Source organism: Haemaphysalis longicornis, unplaced genomic scaffold (genome assembly GCF_048455015.1).
Source record: "Haemaphysalis longicornis isolate Haplotype H1 unplaced genomic scaffold, Haemaphysalis longicornis Haplotype H1 scaffold_2, whole genome shotgun sequence".
Lineage (NCBI taxonomy): Eukaryota > Metazoa > Arthropoda > Arachnida > Ixodida > Ixodidae > Haemaphysalis > Haemaphysalis longicornis.
In genome coordinates, this window is record NW_027526295.1 from 237,326,236 (window position 1) to 237,344,753 (window position 18,518).

The following is an 18,518-nucleotide window of genomic DNA, read 5'->3' on the forward strand; positions in this document are numbered from 1 at the left end:
GAGTTTTAAAAGAAAGCTATCTGTGCATATTTTGCTTTAAAGCCTCTAATATACTATAGCCTGCCCTTAGTCAGTCAAGGTTTGTTTACTGTGATCATTGTTCATCTGCCACAACCTTGCATGCGATGTTGTGAAAGCCATGCTCACTGTGGCATCTCCTTGGGGTGCAGGTCACTGAAGGAGAAGCTGTCGAGCAGCCGGCTGGTGCGCAGCATCTCCAGTGGCAACTACGCCGTGGGCGGCGGAGGGGGCGGTGGAGCAGGTGTGCGAAGGGATGAGACCCAGAAGCTGCTCGATGGGGACCCTGCCTCGGGGGCGCCCACGCCGCTGGCCATCCAGAAGTCCGTCAGCTCGGACGCCGTGCTGGAGGCCTCGGACAGCAGTGAGCCCTCGACGCCCCGCCACAAGCTGAACGTGCGCGTGCGACCCCTGTCGGAAATCCTGCCACGCAACCGGGACTGCTCGGTTCCTGTGCCTCCTGGCATGCTCAGCCCGCCGCCCCAAAACTCCAGGTCTCGGCGTATTACCAGGTGGGAAAACTGTACACCCTTTGCCCTTCATAGAAATTAAACAGTCATGGTAACGACACCAGGCATTTAATCAAGCCTGACTTGAAACGTTATCCCTACCAGCCTGGCCTAGTTCATAAATTATATATTGATGCCACCTTGCTGTTACCAAGTGGTGGACTGGTTACTGCAACAGAAGTAAGAAAAGATTGGATAGACAAGTTTAGGTGGGACGTGCCTTCTCAGCTTGTGTATCCACGCCTGTGGTGCAGTGCGTAATGTTGGGTGATTTGTAACTGTCATCTTCTCTAGAACAATTATTTGCCTCTCACTGATAGAACCCACATATCAAAGCCATCACTTTGTTCTGGGGCCTACTTGTGACGTGTTTTGTGTCCACTTTTGTGACGTGTTTCCGGTGCCGCAATTGGGGCTTGCAGTTCGCAGAGCCTGAATACCTTCCATGTGCCAACGCCAACCACTGCGGCGGCCTCTGCCCCGCGGCCTGGAGTCAGCTGCTGCTGCACACCCACAGCGACCACGGGCGGTGACCAGCAGGAGCAGCAGCACACACCGTGTGAGAACGCCAGTGATCCCCGCGCCGACCTTCTGATCGACCTTGACCAGAGCAACGTCAGGTACGCCTTATTCCCTTGGAGGGTGTGGTGAGAAGAGAAGGAATGCTGAAGTGTCTACTTTGGGCCTCTTAAGGCATGACACATAGAGGTAGGAGGAGAGAAAGGTTTATTGGAATTAGGAACCAGTTGGGCTTGTTGGTTCATTTCAAGAATTTACATTGCGGACACACGAAGGATTAGGAAGAACGTTACACCAAAAAACGTTACACCACAGCATTTGTGGTGCAACATTCTTCTTTGTCCTTCATGTGTCTGCGCTGTAAATTCTTGGTTTATTGGAAGGAAAAGAGGTCAGCTTAAGACAGTGATCTTTGCCTGCTATCTCCCACTACACTGGTGAAATGATGTGGGAGTCAAAGATAAAAAAAAAGGAAGAAAATACAGAATGTCCCAGCTATCATGCACCAAGATTTTAAAAAAGAGTAATTGCGTTACTCGAAGAAAACTTTGTGCGTAATGTTTGCAGTACTGTGGAGAAGTGGATAATATTTTTTTATTAATGAGAGTTAATTACTTAATTGTAATTAATTATCTAACTCCAGAACTACTGTCCTAATCACTAAAGTGTCAATGAGGCACTTGTAGGTACCCATGAGAGGCACCTAGCTGCGGTATTTTCAGCAATGAACTTGCTGAACGAACTAACATTTATTCTGACTGATAAAGAAAACCCGCGAAATACGAAAAATCCCACGTGACGGCGCTCCTGCACGCATCATAAAGCAATGCCCTCAAACAGGCTGCCTCTGAGTTAGCCAGGACGAAATAAACAAAAGTAAGAAAGAAGAAATGCGACCGAGTTTGTGCTTTATCTGCCACACGCGTCCCACAAAGCTTGCTGCTGCTGCTGCTCCTTTCATGCATGCCATTATCAAGGTGATGCGCTGTCTCTTGGGGCGGGTGACAGGCAAAGCAGTAGCTTTCGATCAACTTATTTGGGGGCATTGCTTTACGATGCGTGCGGGAGCGCCGTCACGTGGTATTTTTCATATTTCACGGGTTTTCTTAATCAGTCAGAATAAATGAGTACGCAATTAGTTCATCACTGAAAATACCGCAGTTAGGTGCCCCTCATGGGTACCTACAAGTGCCTCATTGACACTTCAGTGATCAGGACAGTAATTCCTGAGTTCGATAATTAATCACAATTAATTAATTAACTCTCATTAACGAAAGAATACTGTTCGCTTCTCCACAGTACCGCAAACATTATGCACTAAGTTTTCTTCAAGTAACTCCATCGCTCTTTTTTTAAATCTTGGTGCATGATAGCTGGGACACCCTGTAAAAGGCATGAAAGAGGGCAGTAAAACGAATCGATGAACTATACAAGGCAAGTCCATCACACAACGGGGCACAGAAACTGAGTGTCTGTGCAATTCGCATCACATGAGCATCGTTCATAAAAAAAGACAAAGGAAACAAACTAGAAAAAATCAATACAGGTTGCCTGCCCTTGATAATCAGAGTATTGAACCACTGCACACACTAGGCTGGGAGTGAGCGAATGTTCCATCATTCTGGATAGGTTACATCCATGAGAGAAGCAATGTTCCCGCACTCAGGGGAACGTACCTGGCCGGGTTGCCAAACGCAGGTATCGTGCGGGTCCCCGGCGCTCAACCAGCAGCTACACATGGTTCTCGGACGCGAGCAGCTCTGGCGGCCCTGCCAGCACGCCCCTGCAAATGTCGCACAGCACGTCTCACTGTTCCGGCTACTACTCATTCGTAGAGGACGACCCCGAGCTGCAGCGGGACATCGTTCACTTCCTCACGGGACACGGTCCGCGGTCGAGGCCCACCTCACTCAACTCCACCGCCGCCATCGAGTTGAGCACCTTTTGTGCAGCTGCCCAGCCAGGCATTCAGGTATGGGTTGTTGTTTTCTACCTTTGTGAAACTCACCTCGTTGTTCTGGGCTCTGATTGGCTGAACAAAAGGCTGAGGCAAATTCGGTGTGGCCAGAACATTTTTACGATAGCAGCTATGTTGTGTCCCATGGTCCTCTCCATCTTTTTGCATCTGAAATCTTTGGGGTGTGAGTAGCTTTTCGCTTCCATCAAGCCAGCACTGTGGATGTGTCTTCTTCTTTAGCTCACCAACTCTTTTGGTGATCTAACAAGTCACATATATAGAAGGAGAACACGAAAAGGCACTGATTGAAGCAGATATTGCTCTATGCTCTTCCTCTCTACTGCTGGTGGTTGGGATCCTCTTTTAACACGAAAGTGTTTTATTTTCGGATACACGAAGATTTCGCTGCCGTCATATCAGTCACGGAAGTGACGCCAGTACAACGAAGCAAGCGGCCTGTAAAGGGTTCACACCTGCACACACGGTATTCTCGAAAGGAAGCAACCTTTTTTTTTTTTTTAAGAAGAAGAAGAAGTTTATTGTAAAAGAGGAAGGTTACATGTGAAGATATATCCAGACGAGGGTCCCATAGTTGATACTGCACCGGGACCCTCGATACATAATTACATAGAAAAATACAATGAAAGCAGCTAAAGACAATTTCAATAATCACAAGTCTCAGAGTTGCACTTGCAGAGCCAAAATGACAACAGAGCAATGTAAACCAAGAACTGATGTAACATTACCAGACAGACTAAATTAAATTAAAAGAAAAGAACGAGAAGAAAAGAAAAAAAAAAGGATGGAACGAAGAAAAAAAAAAGGAAAATAGGAGAAACTGGACGCACTACACTGTATTGTATTTCAAATCACAATTTAAAGCAAAACAACAGTTCAGAATGTGCAGGAAAAACGAATAGACGAAATAGTGCGTCTAAGCGAAATCTCTAAAGAATTTATGCCAAGAGAGGACAAAAACTAACGCAGTTCAAAGGGCGAGTATTGCGCACGTGTAAAAGAAAGTGGGAAAAAAAAATGAGCTAAGTGAATTGGATCTTTAGTACTAAAGAGTACGCTATACATAGGGTTGTTCGTTTTCAGGTTTTATATGTTAACACGAAAGTGTTTTACGCCGCGATACCCCAAGATTTCGCTGACATCATATCCATCAGGGAAATGACGCCAGTCGTGACAGTATACCTGACACCAGTATGACCTGCTAGCAGGACGTCGCTTGCCAAGCACACCCTCAAGACAGCCGCCAACCCGCAAATCATGCTCAGCTGCAGATTTTGCTGCACATTTCACTTTCGTTTTTTACTGATTCCTATGACAGAGGAATCAACCACAGTTTTTTTTTTCATCTCGCTCCCCTATTATGATAGCGTGATGTCTATAATAAAGCACATCACAACAACCACATCATTGTCTTTCACTAACTGTTTCAAGTGCATTCTGGCATAGAGGCTGTGCCAACCAATAAGCAGCGCTTGATTTAGAGACTAGATGAACAATTGCTGCGCCCTTTACAACATTGCGGTACCTTCAACTGGGGCGCACCTGTGAAGCTTCTGCTGCATTTTCGATACAGTCGATCCCGGATACATCGAACTCTAAGGGGATCGCGAAATAGTTTCGTATATCGATAATTCGACATATAAAATGTTTTCTTTTCTAATGATTTCCAAGGGGATTTTTGGACTGTTCGATAAATGCAATAATTCGATATATCTGGGTTCAATATATGTGGGTCGACTGTATTACAATGATTCTTGGCTACCACCAGTGAACATGAATAATGCTGGCATGTTGCACTGAGGGATTGAGGAACTTCAGAAAGTCCATCTGTGCGTGTCAGTCTAAAATACCATTAGTTTCTACCTGTTCTTCTGCCTCCACCATTTCCTGGAAGCACCGAAACCAGGTTCAAGCACTCCACTGTTTGCTTTCTGCTGGAGTTGAAGTGGCTTACAGAAACAAGCAGCATGATGCCGCAACCAGTGCTGAAAATTGCCGCCAGTTGATGTGCTGGCCAACAAACTTCACTATCTGTACATTTATCTGGGCAGCGGGCCAGTGCATAGTGAAATGAACCGGAATGCTAGCAAAAGCAAAGTGTGAATACAAAAGAAGCTAACGTGTCTTGAAGTGGCTTAACTTCTGAGCAGACAGAAAGCTGGTCCTGTTTTTTTTTTTTATCCAGTTATTTCTGGCCATATCCTGACTACATAAGTTAAAATTGTTCATGGGGAGACGCGGGACACATTCCTCGTGCAGGTGGTGAAGGAACGTGCCCGGTCCTGGGACCGCGTCTCTCAGCGCACGGCCACAGTGTGCAGCCAGGCGGCATCGGTGGCGCCAGCGGCCAAGCGCTCGCCCCCCATCCAGGCCATCAAGGAAGAGAGCTGCCAGAGCACGCCCGTGCGCCTGCGCAGTGCAGGTCGCACTGGCCCTGGCAGCCCCGGTGGACGCACCGAGCTGCACCAGTGGCGCCTCTGCTTCTACGTGTTTGGAGGACGTGAACAGGGCGCGCCGGGCCTCTACAGGCAGCCCATTTCCATTTGGAAGCTCTACATCTGAGTCCCGGCCTGCAGTGGGCTTCACCCATCATCTGTTGGGGTGTTGGGGGAAAAGAAATGTGTATTCGTTTCACATTTATGATATAACAAATGAATGGGCTTGGGTGCATACGGGAAGTTCTATGTCCCCCAGTGGCAATGGATATACCATCTGGCAGCTGAGTCTATACCATCTACAAGACGGCAGTGCATCGTTTGTCTTAGTACAGCCAATGCGAGCACTGTGTAAAAACTGATAGAAGTATGTTTTCTGCTACTATATTATGTTTGAGTGAGAGATGAATACTTGAACTTTTTTTTGTTGCTGCATGTGTGGAGTTTGCTTGGCTGCTATTGGCTACTAATGACTTCTTCGCGTCAAGATGATAGTAAGCCCTTTTTAATCGGTTTAGCGTGGTAGCCTTTACAAAATCCGAGCACCATGCCGCTGGAGTGTTGCATGTCCGAGGAACACAACAGTGCCAAGACAAGGGTAAAACACATTTAAACCAATTCTTGCATAAGAACGCTAAAAGAATTTGAGAAGAACATGCGTTTTTTTAGACTTATATCGCATGCATAATTTAAAATAATTAGCTGGGAACCTGATTGCTAGAAATAATCCAAGCACCAGGGAGGATTTTCTAACCTGTTTTTAACCACACTTTTTGTTTGTTTGTTTGTTTGTGTTTGTTTGTGGCCTTGTTTGCATGTATGTGTGTCTCCAGCTTGTGCAGTTCTTCAACACGTGCTCTTTGCGCCAACTGTCCATCGGATATCAACTGCGCACATGTCCTCGTCTTCCAGAGCACTTTAAACAAAAATTGAATTTTTTGTTTGTTTTCTGTATATGTGCCTGACTTACCCTGCCGCACCATGCGAGCTCGAGGGCTTTGGTGCAATTAATGTAGGGTTTGAGCTTGCATTTTAAAGCTGATAAGTTACAACATTTTGGTGCCAGCCTCTTTGGTTGCGCCACATTTTGTGTCACTTCGAACCACTTTTTACTGACGGTAAAATTTCCAGGTGGTTGAAATTAATCCGGAGCCCTCCACTATGAAGCCCTCCACTAAATTTTGTCCATGAAAGCTCAAGAATGTTGAAAATTTTAAATGGCATGTTACTGTGTGTACTACTTCCATTGCTTTCTTTCTTGCAGCTCAAAACGCCTTAAAGAAACTATTTAAGTGCATACTGAGAGCCACTATACTTAGTTAAGTGCAGGATCCTAAGAATAAGCACATCCGTTGGCGACAACGCAAATTACCACTGCGTGGAAAAAGGGTTCATTACTCATACAACTCATGAATGTAACATATGGCTGCAAAGACAACGAAGCCCTAGAATGCGCTGCTAAAAGCGCAGAAAGCAGGGTGCACTCGCAGCTACGTGTGTATGAGCTCAAAGCCATTGTATTGACTAAGAAAAGCAGTATGCGTTGCGCTCCCCCACAATGGGGCGCAGCTATGCGGTGAAGCTCTCCTCTCATTCCGAGAAACGAGGAAGAGGCGGGGATAGGGGCGCAATGCTAAACACTGCTGCACACAGTCGTTTGCCACTTGCTGCAAGATGTTTTGTCAAGATCAGGGGAAGATTTAAATATCTGAAGAACTGTTTTTGTTGCTACAACTGCAGCTCCATTCACATGAATGCGCACACGCTGTCACTCCCGCTACTCTCTACAGGTGGGAAAGTTGTAGCTACAGTAACAAAGCAGCAAAAGTAGCAAAGTCTAATTAAGGTGTTCTATTATTTGAATCCAATTTTAAGAACAAAGCAAATCTCTATGCTTATCTTATCTCCTATCTAACTAAATGGCCTTGAAGGCAGGTTCATCAACAGTGCAATACTGAGGTTGCAAATCAATGCAGGAATTATTATCGATCTATACCTTGCCTCCTCAGAGCTCCTTAAGGCTAAACCATGCAGGCTGGGTCTTTTTATTATTTAGATCGCAGCTTACCAGACGTCTCATTACCTTACTGTGCATCGTTTTCACTCTGTCCACAAATCGCTGTCATCAGACAAGCTGCCTGTCTTCACACTGGGTATTTTTATATGAAATGCCAGCTTTTGCATTTACAACTGTTTCAGTCATGTTCAAAAAATCATATTCTGTCTGTACATAAAAACAACCACTATAAAAGTAATATATAAAAACGTTATGTATATATGTTACATTCTTTCTTGACTTGGTGTGCTAGGAGAAATGTCCACATTGACCATGGCAGGCACTGGGAACACTTTCTGTGTGGTTCTCGTCCGACCTTTGCTCTTCTTTCTCATCTGGAGGTCTTGTGTGTGAGCTACACTTGAAAAACTGAATGACTTACCCTATCCAAGTTTTCAATTTTCATTCCTGCGTAATCTTGTGTGCTTAGTTTAGAAAGTCATTTTTGCAATCCGCCAAACATTTTGTGACCCCGTCAAAAAACACCTGACATGTTTTTAGTCTCACACGCTGACGTGAACAAGTGCTCAAGACTCAAGGGGGGTAAAAATTCACAAGGCTTGTAATGGTGGGCAGCTGTTTATCTCATGTGTGAGAAATGTTTTCAGTGAAAAATGCAAACAGCATTACTCATCAATTTGAAAACACCTGCGGAAATTATAGGACCTATAAAATAAAAATTAGAAAATATGCCCGCCCAGGTGTTTTAAGTTTGGCCTTTGTGCATAGGTTTATTATGCCCATCATTTCTCATATGTAATATAGCGTTTTGTTGCTGCATCGTTACTATATATCAGATAGAATGGGAGAATGATTTGTGTTACTGCACAAAATATATTTTTAATTATTACTGTTCTTCAGGTTAAAAAAACTATAGACTCGGACACAACAGTAATGTGGCGGTCACGTCGCAAAGCTTTTGACGACCCAGAGAACTTTCTGGAGGTTCCACTGACAATGTGCCATTAGCGCACTCACATAGAGGCTCACAATAAATGTCCAGCCAATATTTTAATCAATCACCACATGTCTAACCGCAGCATCCCTCCATATTGTTATATAGCTTTATATTTTTGTGCAGCCATATTAAATTATATGTTTCAAGATTTCAATTTAATGCATTGTGTTTTAGCGCAGCAGTATTACTAATACAGAAGGAGCTACATTTGAACCTCAGTTTTGTGAAACTTTGTGAATTTGCTGATTTAACAAAAAAATTCGAATTCTCTTTGCAGTTTTCTCATTGGCTTAATGCTTTCTCAATTTTACCAAGTTCCCAATTTCATTAAATTGTTTGCAGGTCTCGGTACATCAATAAATGAAGGTTCAACTGTGTACCAAAAATACTCTTGTTCGACCTGCTCTGAAAAACATGAAAGGTTTTATGTGCGATATGTATTGGCTGGGGAAATGAATCGGCCTGGAAAATTATTGGTTATTTTTCTGACTTGTGCCAAAATGCTCAGGCAACAAGTGCACCAAGCAGTTATACAGTCTTAGTGTAAAGTCAAAGAAATTCAAGGGACGGTAACCTTAGACAAGCTTTTACTAATACACTTTGCAGCTATTGTAAAATGAATGCGGATAATGGGATGACATGATGACAAAGGTGCACAAATAGTGAAATTTAGTGGACTCAATTTGCAATCGAATACTCTTGATGGCTGCACAAAATTCAAATTTTAGAAAGTAGTCATTATACTTTAAATTTAAAAAAAAATAATGAGAGAAAAATGAACTTCAAAATATTTCTGTACTTTACTCTCCGTCCCGGGAACCAAAAGTGTAGTGTTGTAAATTATTTTAAACTGAAGCACTCACAAACACTTCAGTACTGCCTGCAACTTTTCTTCTTGCAGTCTTGGTGGAATAATCCACAGCCCACCTTTTAGTATAGTTCGCAGCTTTTATGTGGATTAACTGGCTGCAAGGGATACGCAGAACAGTGTTATAAGCATTTGAAAAATTGTAATTTCGTTGCAGCTGTGTATTCTGCATGCATATTCATACACCTCGTACACCTTATTTTGTTTGCTGCCCCATTTTAGAGGTTACCCACGCACCTCACTTCATAAACTGAAGACCCAGAAACCAAAAAAAGGAATGCATGGAGAGCAATTGTTCTCTAGCATAAAATGTAGGCAGCTCTCTTCTGCTTTCCATCAGCTTCGAAATGAGACAGGCTTGCTTCTTATCAATATTTGCGAGCAGTCTTGTGATCTCTGTTTTAAGCAAAGATCTCAGACAATGTTTGGGATCTTTGAGCCGATCAGGGGCTGTCGAAATGCTTTTGAAAGTAAACACCAGTGACTAAGCAGCACCGCCAGCCTTGTTTTTTGCACAGCCAGTTAGCATGGCAAGGCCCATGCTCATGCGAAATGGCGACACTGAATGGGTAAAACACGCAAAGCAATAAAGAAAAAAATCACCCTGGATTATTTTTGTGTAGCACTTTTGCTTAGCATAGTACTTATTCCAAGGCTGGTCAACAAAGTCATGTAACTATGACAGCACTGTTTGCGAGGCTCGCGTGAAGATACTGCAGCGTAGATGTGCAGACTCAGGAGGCCAAACGAGTGCGCTTTTCTAATAGCGCTCGTCGTAATCGTACGCTCTTAAAAGGCAAGCGCATCGTGCATGCCTCACTGCCCATTTAACTTCCATTTTTGTAGCAAATAGCCTTACAATATCGAGTGATGCGGACAACTGTATGCTTAGCAACTGAGCTGCAGGCAGCGTTGCTTAATTAAGTGAACATGCGGGCTTGTGTACATGTTTTATTTACTTGGTGGCCAATCTTTCTACCCAAATTAGTTCAAATAGGCTATTTTAGGGATCACATCAGTTGCCTACTTCAGGTAGTAGCAATGAAGAGCTGCAACAAAGACCATGCTAGGCAGAGTGGCTGCCGTAGGTTCCAGTGGAGAGTGCAGTAGCTGCACAGGATGCACAGAGGACGACTTTATGAAGAGGAGGCTAGCATATATGTAGCTGGGTTGCAGCTTACAAGGCCTTATCTCGTTCTGTTCGTGCAGCATATTGCGTCATAGCCCTTATCATCTTGCAACAGTTTTAGAGAGTGACCAGGCCAAGTGCTTCAACTGATGTTGATGCTCAGCATTCCGGTCATCAAACTGAACAACAGTGCAAATGACGTCTAGCTCAACGAGTGCCCATTGACCTTGAAGTGGTGTCTGAGTTAATTTAAAGGGAAAAAAGAAAGACAAGATAACCAAAAATAACTAAGGAGCTCTTCAACTGCGTGGGAGTGACCACTTGCCGTCATCTCAGTGAAATGACTTCGATTTCTTTTTGTGGAACAGTTTTGGAAAAATCTGGCGTGAGCTCATGTCATGAAACTCTTCACACAGGTATAAATATTATCTTTCATCTGAGGGGAAAAGGTCAGAGGCACTTCACAAAACATTTATGTGGCGCTTTATCATTGTCTTGTGTTCAAAAGCACAAAACCCAGTGCCAAACGAGAAAAAAGCTTTCAATAATTCAGGGGAATGCTAGGAAGTGGAGCGGTGACAGTAAATGTAAAACGGGAAAATACAGAAACAGTGATTGAACAAGCAAACAAGGGCAGAGACAGGACGTAACAGGACAAGTGCACATTTTTGAAGGTCATGAATGAACTAGCCAGCCAACCAGATCTTCATGTGGGGTGCTCACTGCTTAAGAAAGAGCACGCAAAATCATCCATGGCTTCAAAAGTGTGTGTCGACTAGAGCTGTGCCACAGCCTGTACCAACCGAAACGGTTCCACCGTTTGCCCTCACACTGCCACAGGAGAGTGTTTTGTACGGGCTTTTCGTGTGTGGGTGGGATTTGTGTGCGTGTGTTACGTGCGTACTTGTGTGGCTTCGCTGAAGAGTGCTTGAGCCAAAGCTGGATCACCTAAAACGTGTTCTCTTGTCTTTATCGTTTCCATGCATCCAGTTTTGTGCATCCATCAGGACAAACGCTTGCGTAAGGTATATTTGATTGGAAACATTTTCATGCTATTCTCCAGAGATTGCACGTCACATTGCACTGAACACCGCTTTGTTTCTCTTTTCCTACCGGCCTCGTTAGAGTTTGTACTCATGTTTCTCTGCTTTAGCTATGGGACTGTATGGCGTTCTTGTTAGAAGTGATCAAGAGTGCTTATCACTGTGTGAGCTGGTGAGACTCTCGTGCATCAGCATGGGAACTATGAACGACACACAGGGCACCTCGTGTATTGTCATCTCTTTCAGCTACTGTCGTTCTTTTGCTGAAGTATTCAATATTCTTGGCCACCCAACAATTTTAACTTATAAGGCAGAGTGTGGCTGTAGACATCACAACTCTTGGAGCCATTCTCCACAAACTGTCCATGTAATATACAGCAGGTGTAGCTAAGGCTTATCAAAACGGATTGGAAATAAGTGTGAAGCATATACAAACGTCAACAAGGAAGCACAAGGGTATTGACATGTAACACCAAATTGTTGAAATTCGCACCAAAACGTGCTCTCTTATAATAATACTCTTGTGATTTCTAATTAGACAACTGGCCACATCAGCTCAACAGTTTACAATGATTGTTTGTGACAAACGTGCTTAGCTTCCAGGCTTTGCTGCAGGACTACTGAAGTCTGGGCCGTTAAGCCGCCAACTTGAGAACTGGTTGTTTTTCAATCTTTTTAGCCTCTGCACACTCCTCGCCTTTGACTTCCCTCTGTTAAATAAATTAAAAAAAAAGTGCTCAAGTTTTCTCCAGCGGGGCAGCAGATACTTTATTATTTAGCACTTTAGCGGACCTTGCTGTTGGTCTTGCTACACTCTGCCATTTAGAAGCAGCTGCCAAGCCTAATGCTGACTCATCAAATCAGAGTGCAACACTGCATAACAAAAGTGTGACATGTTTGGTTTCTTCTTACAATTTAGTAAACCTTGGAGAGCAGAGGAATGCACAAACAAGAGCATCTCTTGTGTCCTTTTAGGTCCGCTGCGCCGCCGTAAATGGTTTCTTCAAAATAAACTGTGCCCCAACTAGTGCTGTAACTAATCTTTCTGAATCAGTTGTGTGCTTGAAAGGTTCATCCTTGATAAAGTGACAAATACTGTCGCCGTGGTCTCTTTTTTCTGGTAACTCTGTTGAAGAGTGAGCACAACTGATAAAGTAGGAGCTTTGCTTTAGAAAGGTGGCCACCATTTAAATAGGTCGTGGTGTTTGTTGCGTTTGAACAGAGAACAATACAAAAGCTAACCAGTGTGTATCTGTGTTTGCTGAGGAACTTTGCTAAATAGCTATAGCACATCTCTTGTCTGTCAATTATGTTTTCCTGACATTTGTTTGTTCTCCATCTTTGATTGTTGCGGTCTCTGCACTATTCTGGTGATTGTTGTAAATACCTCCCAATCATTGCTTGTTATGCATTGACATGATAATTGGGTTGCTTGTTGTCTGGGCAGGTGTGCAATTTTTTGAATGTGTTTTCCGTGTGTATGTATGCCGGCTAACGAAGGGAAGGAATCCAGCCTAGCTATATGCTGCCACTGTGCGAGTGAAGTTTGTGGAACACAAAGTGACAATGAAAGTTTACCAGGAGACACACAGGCAGGGTTAAATGGTTGCATCTAGACTGCAAAGATCGAATTTTTATTTAGTGTGCATATGCAGGTCTGCAGTGCTGTACAGCATTGCTTGGAAACACTCTCGTGATTCAGGAGACAAGGGGGGTTAGCTTGCATCCATTCCAAAAATGATCACCAAGTTTTCGTATTACTCCATGTCTAGCAGTCTTATTTTTTTTTTTTTTACTAGGAATTATGTGTGCAACCTTGTCTGGTGTCGACTCCCTGCTAGCAAGTGAAGGACCGTCCAACCTTGCTTAGACAGGCCACAGGAGCTCGATTGGAACATGCGCTGCGATGGCGCTTGTCAGGATTGTTGTGCAGCACATGTTCTACAGAGTGATATTCTGGCCTACAATTCGTTTAAAATAAGGAACCATTCTCGTACTTCACTTCTTGCCTTCCAGAACGCATTTTCTTTCTCTTTTGTGCAGTCAACAAGGGTGAAACAGGAGCAATTTACCCACGTGTTGCATGACAAGAGTACACCACGGTTAGCGTTCAAATATTATTGCCCCGTATACCTCCATGTCTTTAGAAATTCACAAGAAAGCAGGCTGACGTGTTTCGTGTAGTGCAGTGTGAGGTCGTAGTGGCGGTAGGGTGTCGTGTGTTTCAGTATAATTTAGGTGAGGAATTTAGCTGTGAGCAGAGAATTAGCTCCCAAATAAGAAGAAAGTGTTCTTTAGCCAAATGTTTATAAAACGTGTTTGTTAAAAACATTATTACATGTAGTGTAGCTGCTATGTAGGGATGCGAGGAGAAATGAAAAATCCTTCCGGACCATACACAGTACACCAGTGAATAAGGGAAAAAAAAAAAATCAGTTGCCCTTGGTGAAGTAATGGTGTTCAGGTGTGCAGAGTGGTCTGCATTGACTTGGGTATTTCACCCGCGTACCTACGTCCTATATACACGCACACATGTACTACTCTCACGAGCATTTATTTTAAAAATGGGACCTGTGTACATAACAGTTGGAAAGGCAGCGGCACAAGTGACTCCCTGTGGAGTCGTATTATCTCGCGTGCATCGATCTTCAATGTCCATTGTCTCGGGCGCTCTTGTACATATTGTGAACGACCTACATACGTTCTTAATGCCGTTCATGCTGTTGTGTTTATTTTTGTTTTAATTTGTGTGTAGTATAAATACATATATCTACTCGCTGTGTCTATCGATAAAGAGAGGACGGAGGGTGAAAAGGGTAATTGTGAAAGCTTTCGTCGCTAATTGGGTGCAAAATAAACCTGGAGTTGACAAATTCTGGTGAGAACTGGCTGTTTTTTTTTTTTTTTTTTGCCCAATGTGCCACTTCGGTGCGAAATTAATGCAAAAGTTGAAAGTTTAAAGTTTAGTGTGACAAAATGTACAGGAATGACTACACAGTTGTCGAGGGGAAGGGTCAAAAAGGCTACAAAGAAAAACAAAAAGCCTGACAAGGTGACGTCCCCCCCCCCCCCCCCCCCCGTTCTGGCACGACTCTGCAGAAAATGGCACACCCTTTGTGATAACAGAAGAACTCACGCAATTTTACACATAGAAAATCAGCTTTCAATTTTCAGAAAGAAACAGTATTTATAATAAAAACTTCACAAGAGAAAAAAACACATCAGCTCTCAGATTTCAGAAAACAGTAAGTAGAATTCAAGATTTCACCGTAAAGAAGAAAAAAAAAATCAGTTGTCAGTTTTCATAAAGAAAAATAATAACAATTGTTATTATTGTTTCTTGTATTTCATTAATGTTGTATTAATGAAATCTATTACAAGATTTCATATAGCGAAAAAAATTACCTCCAAGTTTTCAGAAAAAAACAAACAATTACGAAACACGTTTTTACTCTAGTTCTAAACAGTAGACGTCAAATTTCTTTTTGAATGCTTGTTCGAATTTAGCATCTTGTGTTATGGTTGGAATTGTGGGGTGATTGTCTAAAATGTCGGGAATCTGGTAGCTCAATTTCTGGTGACCGCAGTTTGTGCGAGTTTTTGGTTTTGTGGATATTATCTGCCTAAACTCCTAGTCATGTCTTCTTGACATGTATTTTCTGTAAAGGTCATTAGGGTCAGTCCTTATTTGGTGATAAATAGTTAAGGAGAGTTTTTTTATTTAGAATGTTCAAAATTGTCAATACCTGATGTTTCTTAGATAATGGAGAACTGTGACTGATAGATATAGGGTGCATTTTCAATTATGCGCAAGACATTTTTTTTTTTTTTTTTTTGAGCAGGTATAGGATAAAACTTTTTTTTGGAGACGGATAGTTGACAAATTGTTGCGATATTTCGCTGTTCTTTTTGTTTAGCGTCTTGCCCTCGTAGTATGGTGGTTTTTATACTCGCATAAACATTTGCACACACGCACGGGGACACATGCACAAGCTCCCTCTATCATTATTCGATACCCTCTTTTTCCAAACTTGGCAGGCGTAGAAGTCTCGATTTTCGCTTATATAAATGGAAAGTTAGAGCATACAGCAAACTCCACTGACATATATAGACAGCCTCTTTGAAGTAAGTCTTTGTTTTGTAAAATTTTACTGCGTGTACTGTACAGCCTGTGCTGCAAATTTTGTGCAGCAGTGAAGTTTGCCTGTCATCTCTAAATTATTCCCGTCATCAACCGCTGGGCCGGGGAATACTTTGCTGCTTCTGGTGTGCTCATCGTCATTATCGCTTTGACGTTCTCTGGCTAAAAAAATTGTGGAGCTGGTTGGAACTTTCTAAAAATGTGGAGGCGAATGCCTAGTTGGACCTTTTGTTGATCTCCTCTTGAACTTGAACCACTCGCCGTGACCACTCACTACAGGCGCGTAGCCAGGATTTTTTTTCGGGGGGGGGGGGGGGGCTAAGGTTGTTCTCAAGCCCCCTCCCCAATGAAAAAAAAGCGTGGTAGTTTACATGTTTTGTTCATTAAAAAGACTGCATTGTCCTAAACAATGATACTAGTTTCACAGGAATAGCCGAGATATTAATATGAAGCCGTGGCGAATCCCCGCCCACTTTCTCGCGATTTCTCTATGACATCACAGGATCTCGTTCGTACGATTGGCGCCCAAAGACCTAAGCCACTGGGAACATGATGCGGTTGTAGAGTGGCCTCCACTGATCCTATCATTTGAATTCTGACGTGAAGTTAACACACTCATAACTATTTTTTACTGCTGGCCTATATGCATCACTCCTGCCCATATTACGTCACTGCAGCGCTAAATATGAGTTATTGATATTTGTTGCATTGCTTCAGTTGAAAAACGTCTGTGACTGAAAAGGAGCGCGTGAGTTCTACCAAATTGAACGAGGCTGTATTTTGTCTTCATATGGCCCCTTTAGAATCTCTCTCATGATATTGGTGTTGCTTATGATGGTATTTGCGCCAGGTGAAGTTGCAAACGGGGAAAAAATTCGCAGACCGCGTGGTGCAAATCTGTTCCCGCGATACGGGACGTATTCTGCACGCACGGGCACCCTGTGCAGGCATTGCATTAAATAGCCATTGTTTCATGTGATTACTTGCTTTATTTCAACGTGTGGAGTATGATGCGTGTGAGACCCGCAATAAAATGACGTGGGCCGTAAGAATGAGTTTTTTTTTATTTAGTTCTTCTTGTCCAAAATGCAGAATAAATTTTTTTTTTGCATATAAGCATTCTGCACCCGTACAGCAGCTTTCAGTGCAAGGCCAATGAAGCTCATTCTGTGCAGTCTACATCGAATTCATGCCCTTAGGTTATGTGTAGCGCAGGTCTTATCTTAAGAAAAAAACGACAGGCTATGAATTATGCCTAAAATAAACGTTATATCACTGGCAAAAATTTCAGCAAATACTAACCCTATATAAGCACACAGACATCCCGCACAAGAACAGCGCTGTTAACGGCGAAAATTACACGAACATGGCAGGATTAGCCCTCACGCAAAGCGGAATAATTCAGCCATCGGTATTTGTTAAGCCATGCCAGTTAAAATTTCCGCTGATGTTTTTGGTCTCAACGCAATCCATCTCATAGCTTCTATCAGGACTCCGGGCAGACATGAGAAGCTGGTGCTTTGTAACATAGTGAATCTGGTTGACAGTTCGACACAGCCCAAATGTTGAGTCTGCTGTAATGAGCTCCCCTATTGTGTTCTGAAATAGTTGCATTATTCTCTGTCAAGTATTCAATGCTTCGTGCATAAATGCCCTATAGCCTGTCTGCAGACGTGCACTATCCAGTAACTTTTCTGGGGAGGCCGTTCCCTTTAGGTGTAGGTACCACTCCTGGATAAGGTAGGGTAAGTCACTGCAAAATTGACCATTCAATTCTGTATCGAGCTCTAAATTCAGCAAGATAAAATAATAACGCAAAGGCGGCGGTGTCTGGCCATACTCTGTGGTTAGGCATGTTCTGTGCAAGTTGAGCAAAATATTGCTGTGTTTGGAATTTTGCCGTGAGATCTGAGGAAGGAGTTATAATAAGGTCCTACCATTTTGATTTCAAACTTTAATGAAAGGGTATACTTTTTAGCTCACTAGTGCGCTGCCATTGTTCAGCCGAGTACACGATAAAACAGCATTTGCAGTGTATGAGCATGGTTGCCTCTGGAATGTATAGGGCGTACAGGAATTTTGTAGTTTTCGTTAGAGACTCGGGATTATGTTGGGAAGCTCCTTGATCCACCAGAGAACGGAGCATTTGGGCAGTTGTACAGAGCCAGCAGCACCTTCGCGCGTGGTGCGATGCATTTGTTTCCCGGAGTCCACTAAGAAAACATGCGTAATGGCATGGCCCCGCATACATAAATGTTACAGACTGCCGTTTTTCAGCGTGAAACAGACAGTAATGGCACATTTACAGTATTTCCTTGGTTGACAGTGACCGTAATGTTCACCTTTCAGGCTACGACATGATAGATTTGCTAAAAATTGCGAAGTTTACAGTGATAATTCCACGGTCATAGTGGTTATTAAGCAATGCTGAAGATTGCTCAAAATTACTTTCATTCGACGTTTTAGAATGTATACGTAACAGTTGCGGATCCAGGCAGAAAGAATCGCATTAGCGCGCACCCGTATGGGAGGAGGTGGGGGGCGGGGGCCGGGGGGCAGCGGAGTAGTGCTGGTGCTTTTGATAGGGACTGTGGTCTGTAGACTGCTTGTTTAATTACGAAATTCTGTTGTCATGGCAGACCGATTGAGCATTGAAAGAACGACACGTCTACGCACACAGAACTTCGAAGGCCAGGAAGCGCTAACGGAAAATTCTGCCACAACGGCACGTACGTTTCTGCGCCACGAGTACGAATGTCCTTCACTAGCGCACGCTGCGTGATGATTTTAAAGTTGGGTGCAGCAGTGGGTGCACGCGTTGGTATGAAACGCGGTGACAAAAGTCTCGATAATGGATACACCATGCA

General features: G+C 43.3%; 1 protein-coding gene across 1 annotated transcript in view; it reads left to right on the forward strand.

The window, feature by feature from the left end:
• The window catches only part of LOC144170197 (uncharacterized), a 109,741-nt gene extending 95,181 nt beyond the window's left edge, over nucleotides 1–14,560 (forward strand). Inside the window, exons 9-12 of the mRNA XM_077699827.1 lie at nucleotides 171–530; nucleotides 950–1,147; nucleotides 2,745–3,018; nucleotides 5,281–14,560. Coding sequence (XP_077555953.1) covers nucleotides 171–530; nucleotides 950–1,147; nucleotides 2,745–3,018; nucleotides 5,281–5,583 — 1,135 coding nt within the window. The 3' untranslated portion in view covers nucleotides 5,584–14,560. The remainder of the gene's footprint in view (nucleotides 1–170; nucleotides 531–949; nucleotides 1,148–2,744; nucleotides 3,019–5,280) is intronic.
• The last annotated feature ends 3,958 nt before the right edge of the window (nucleotides 14,561–18,518 follow it).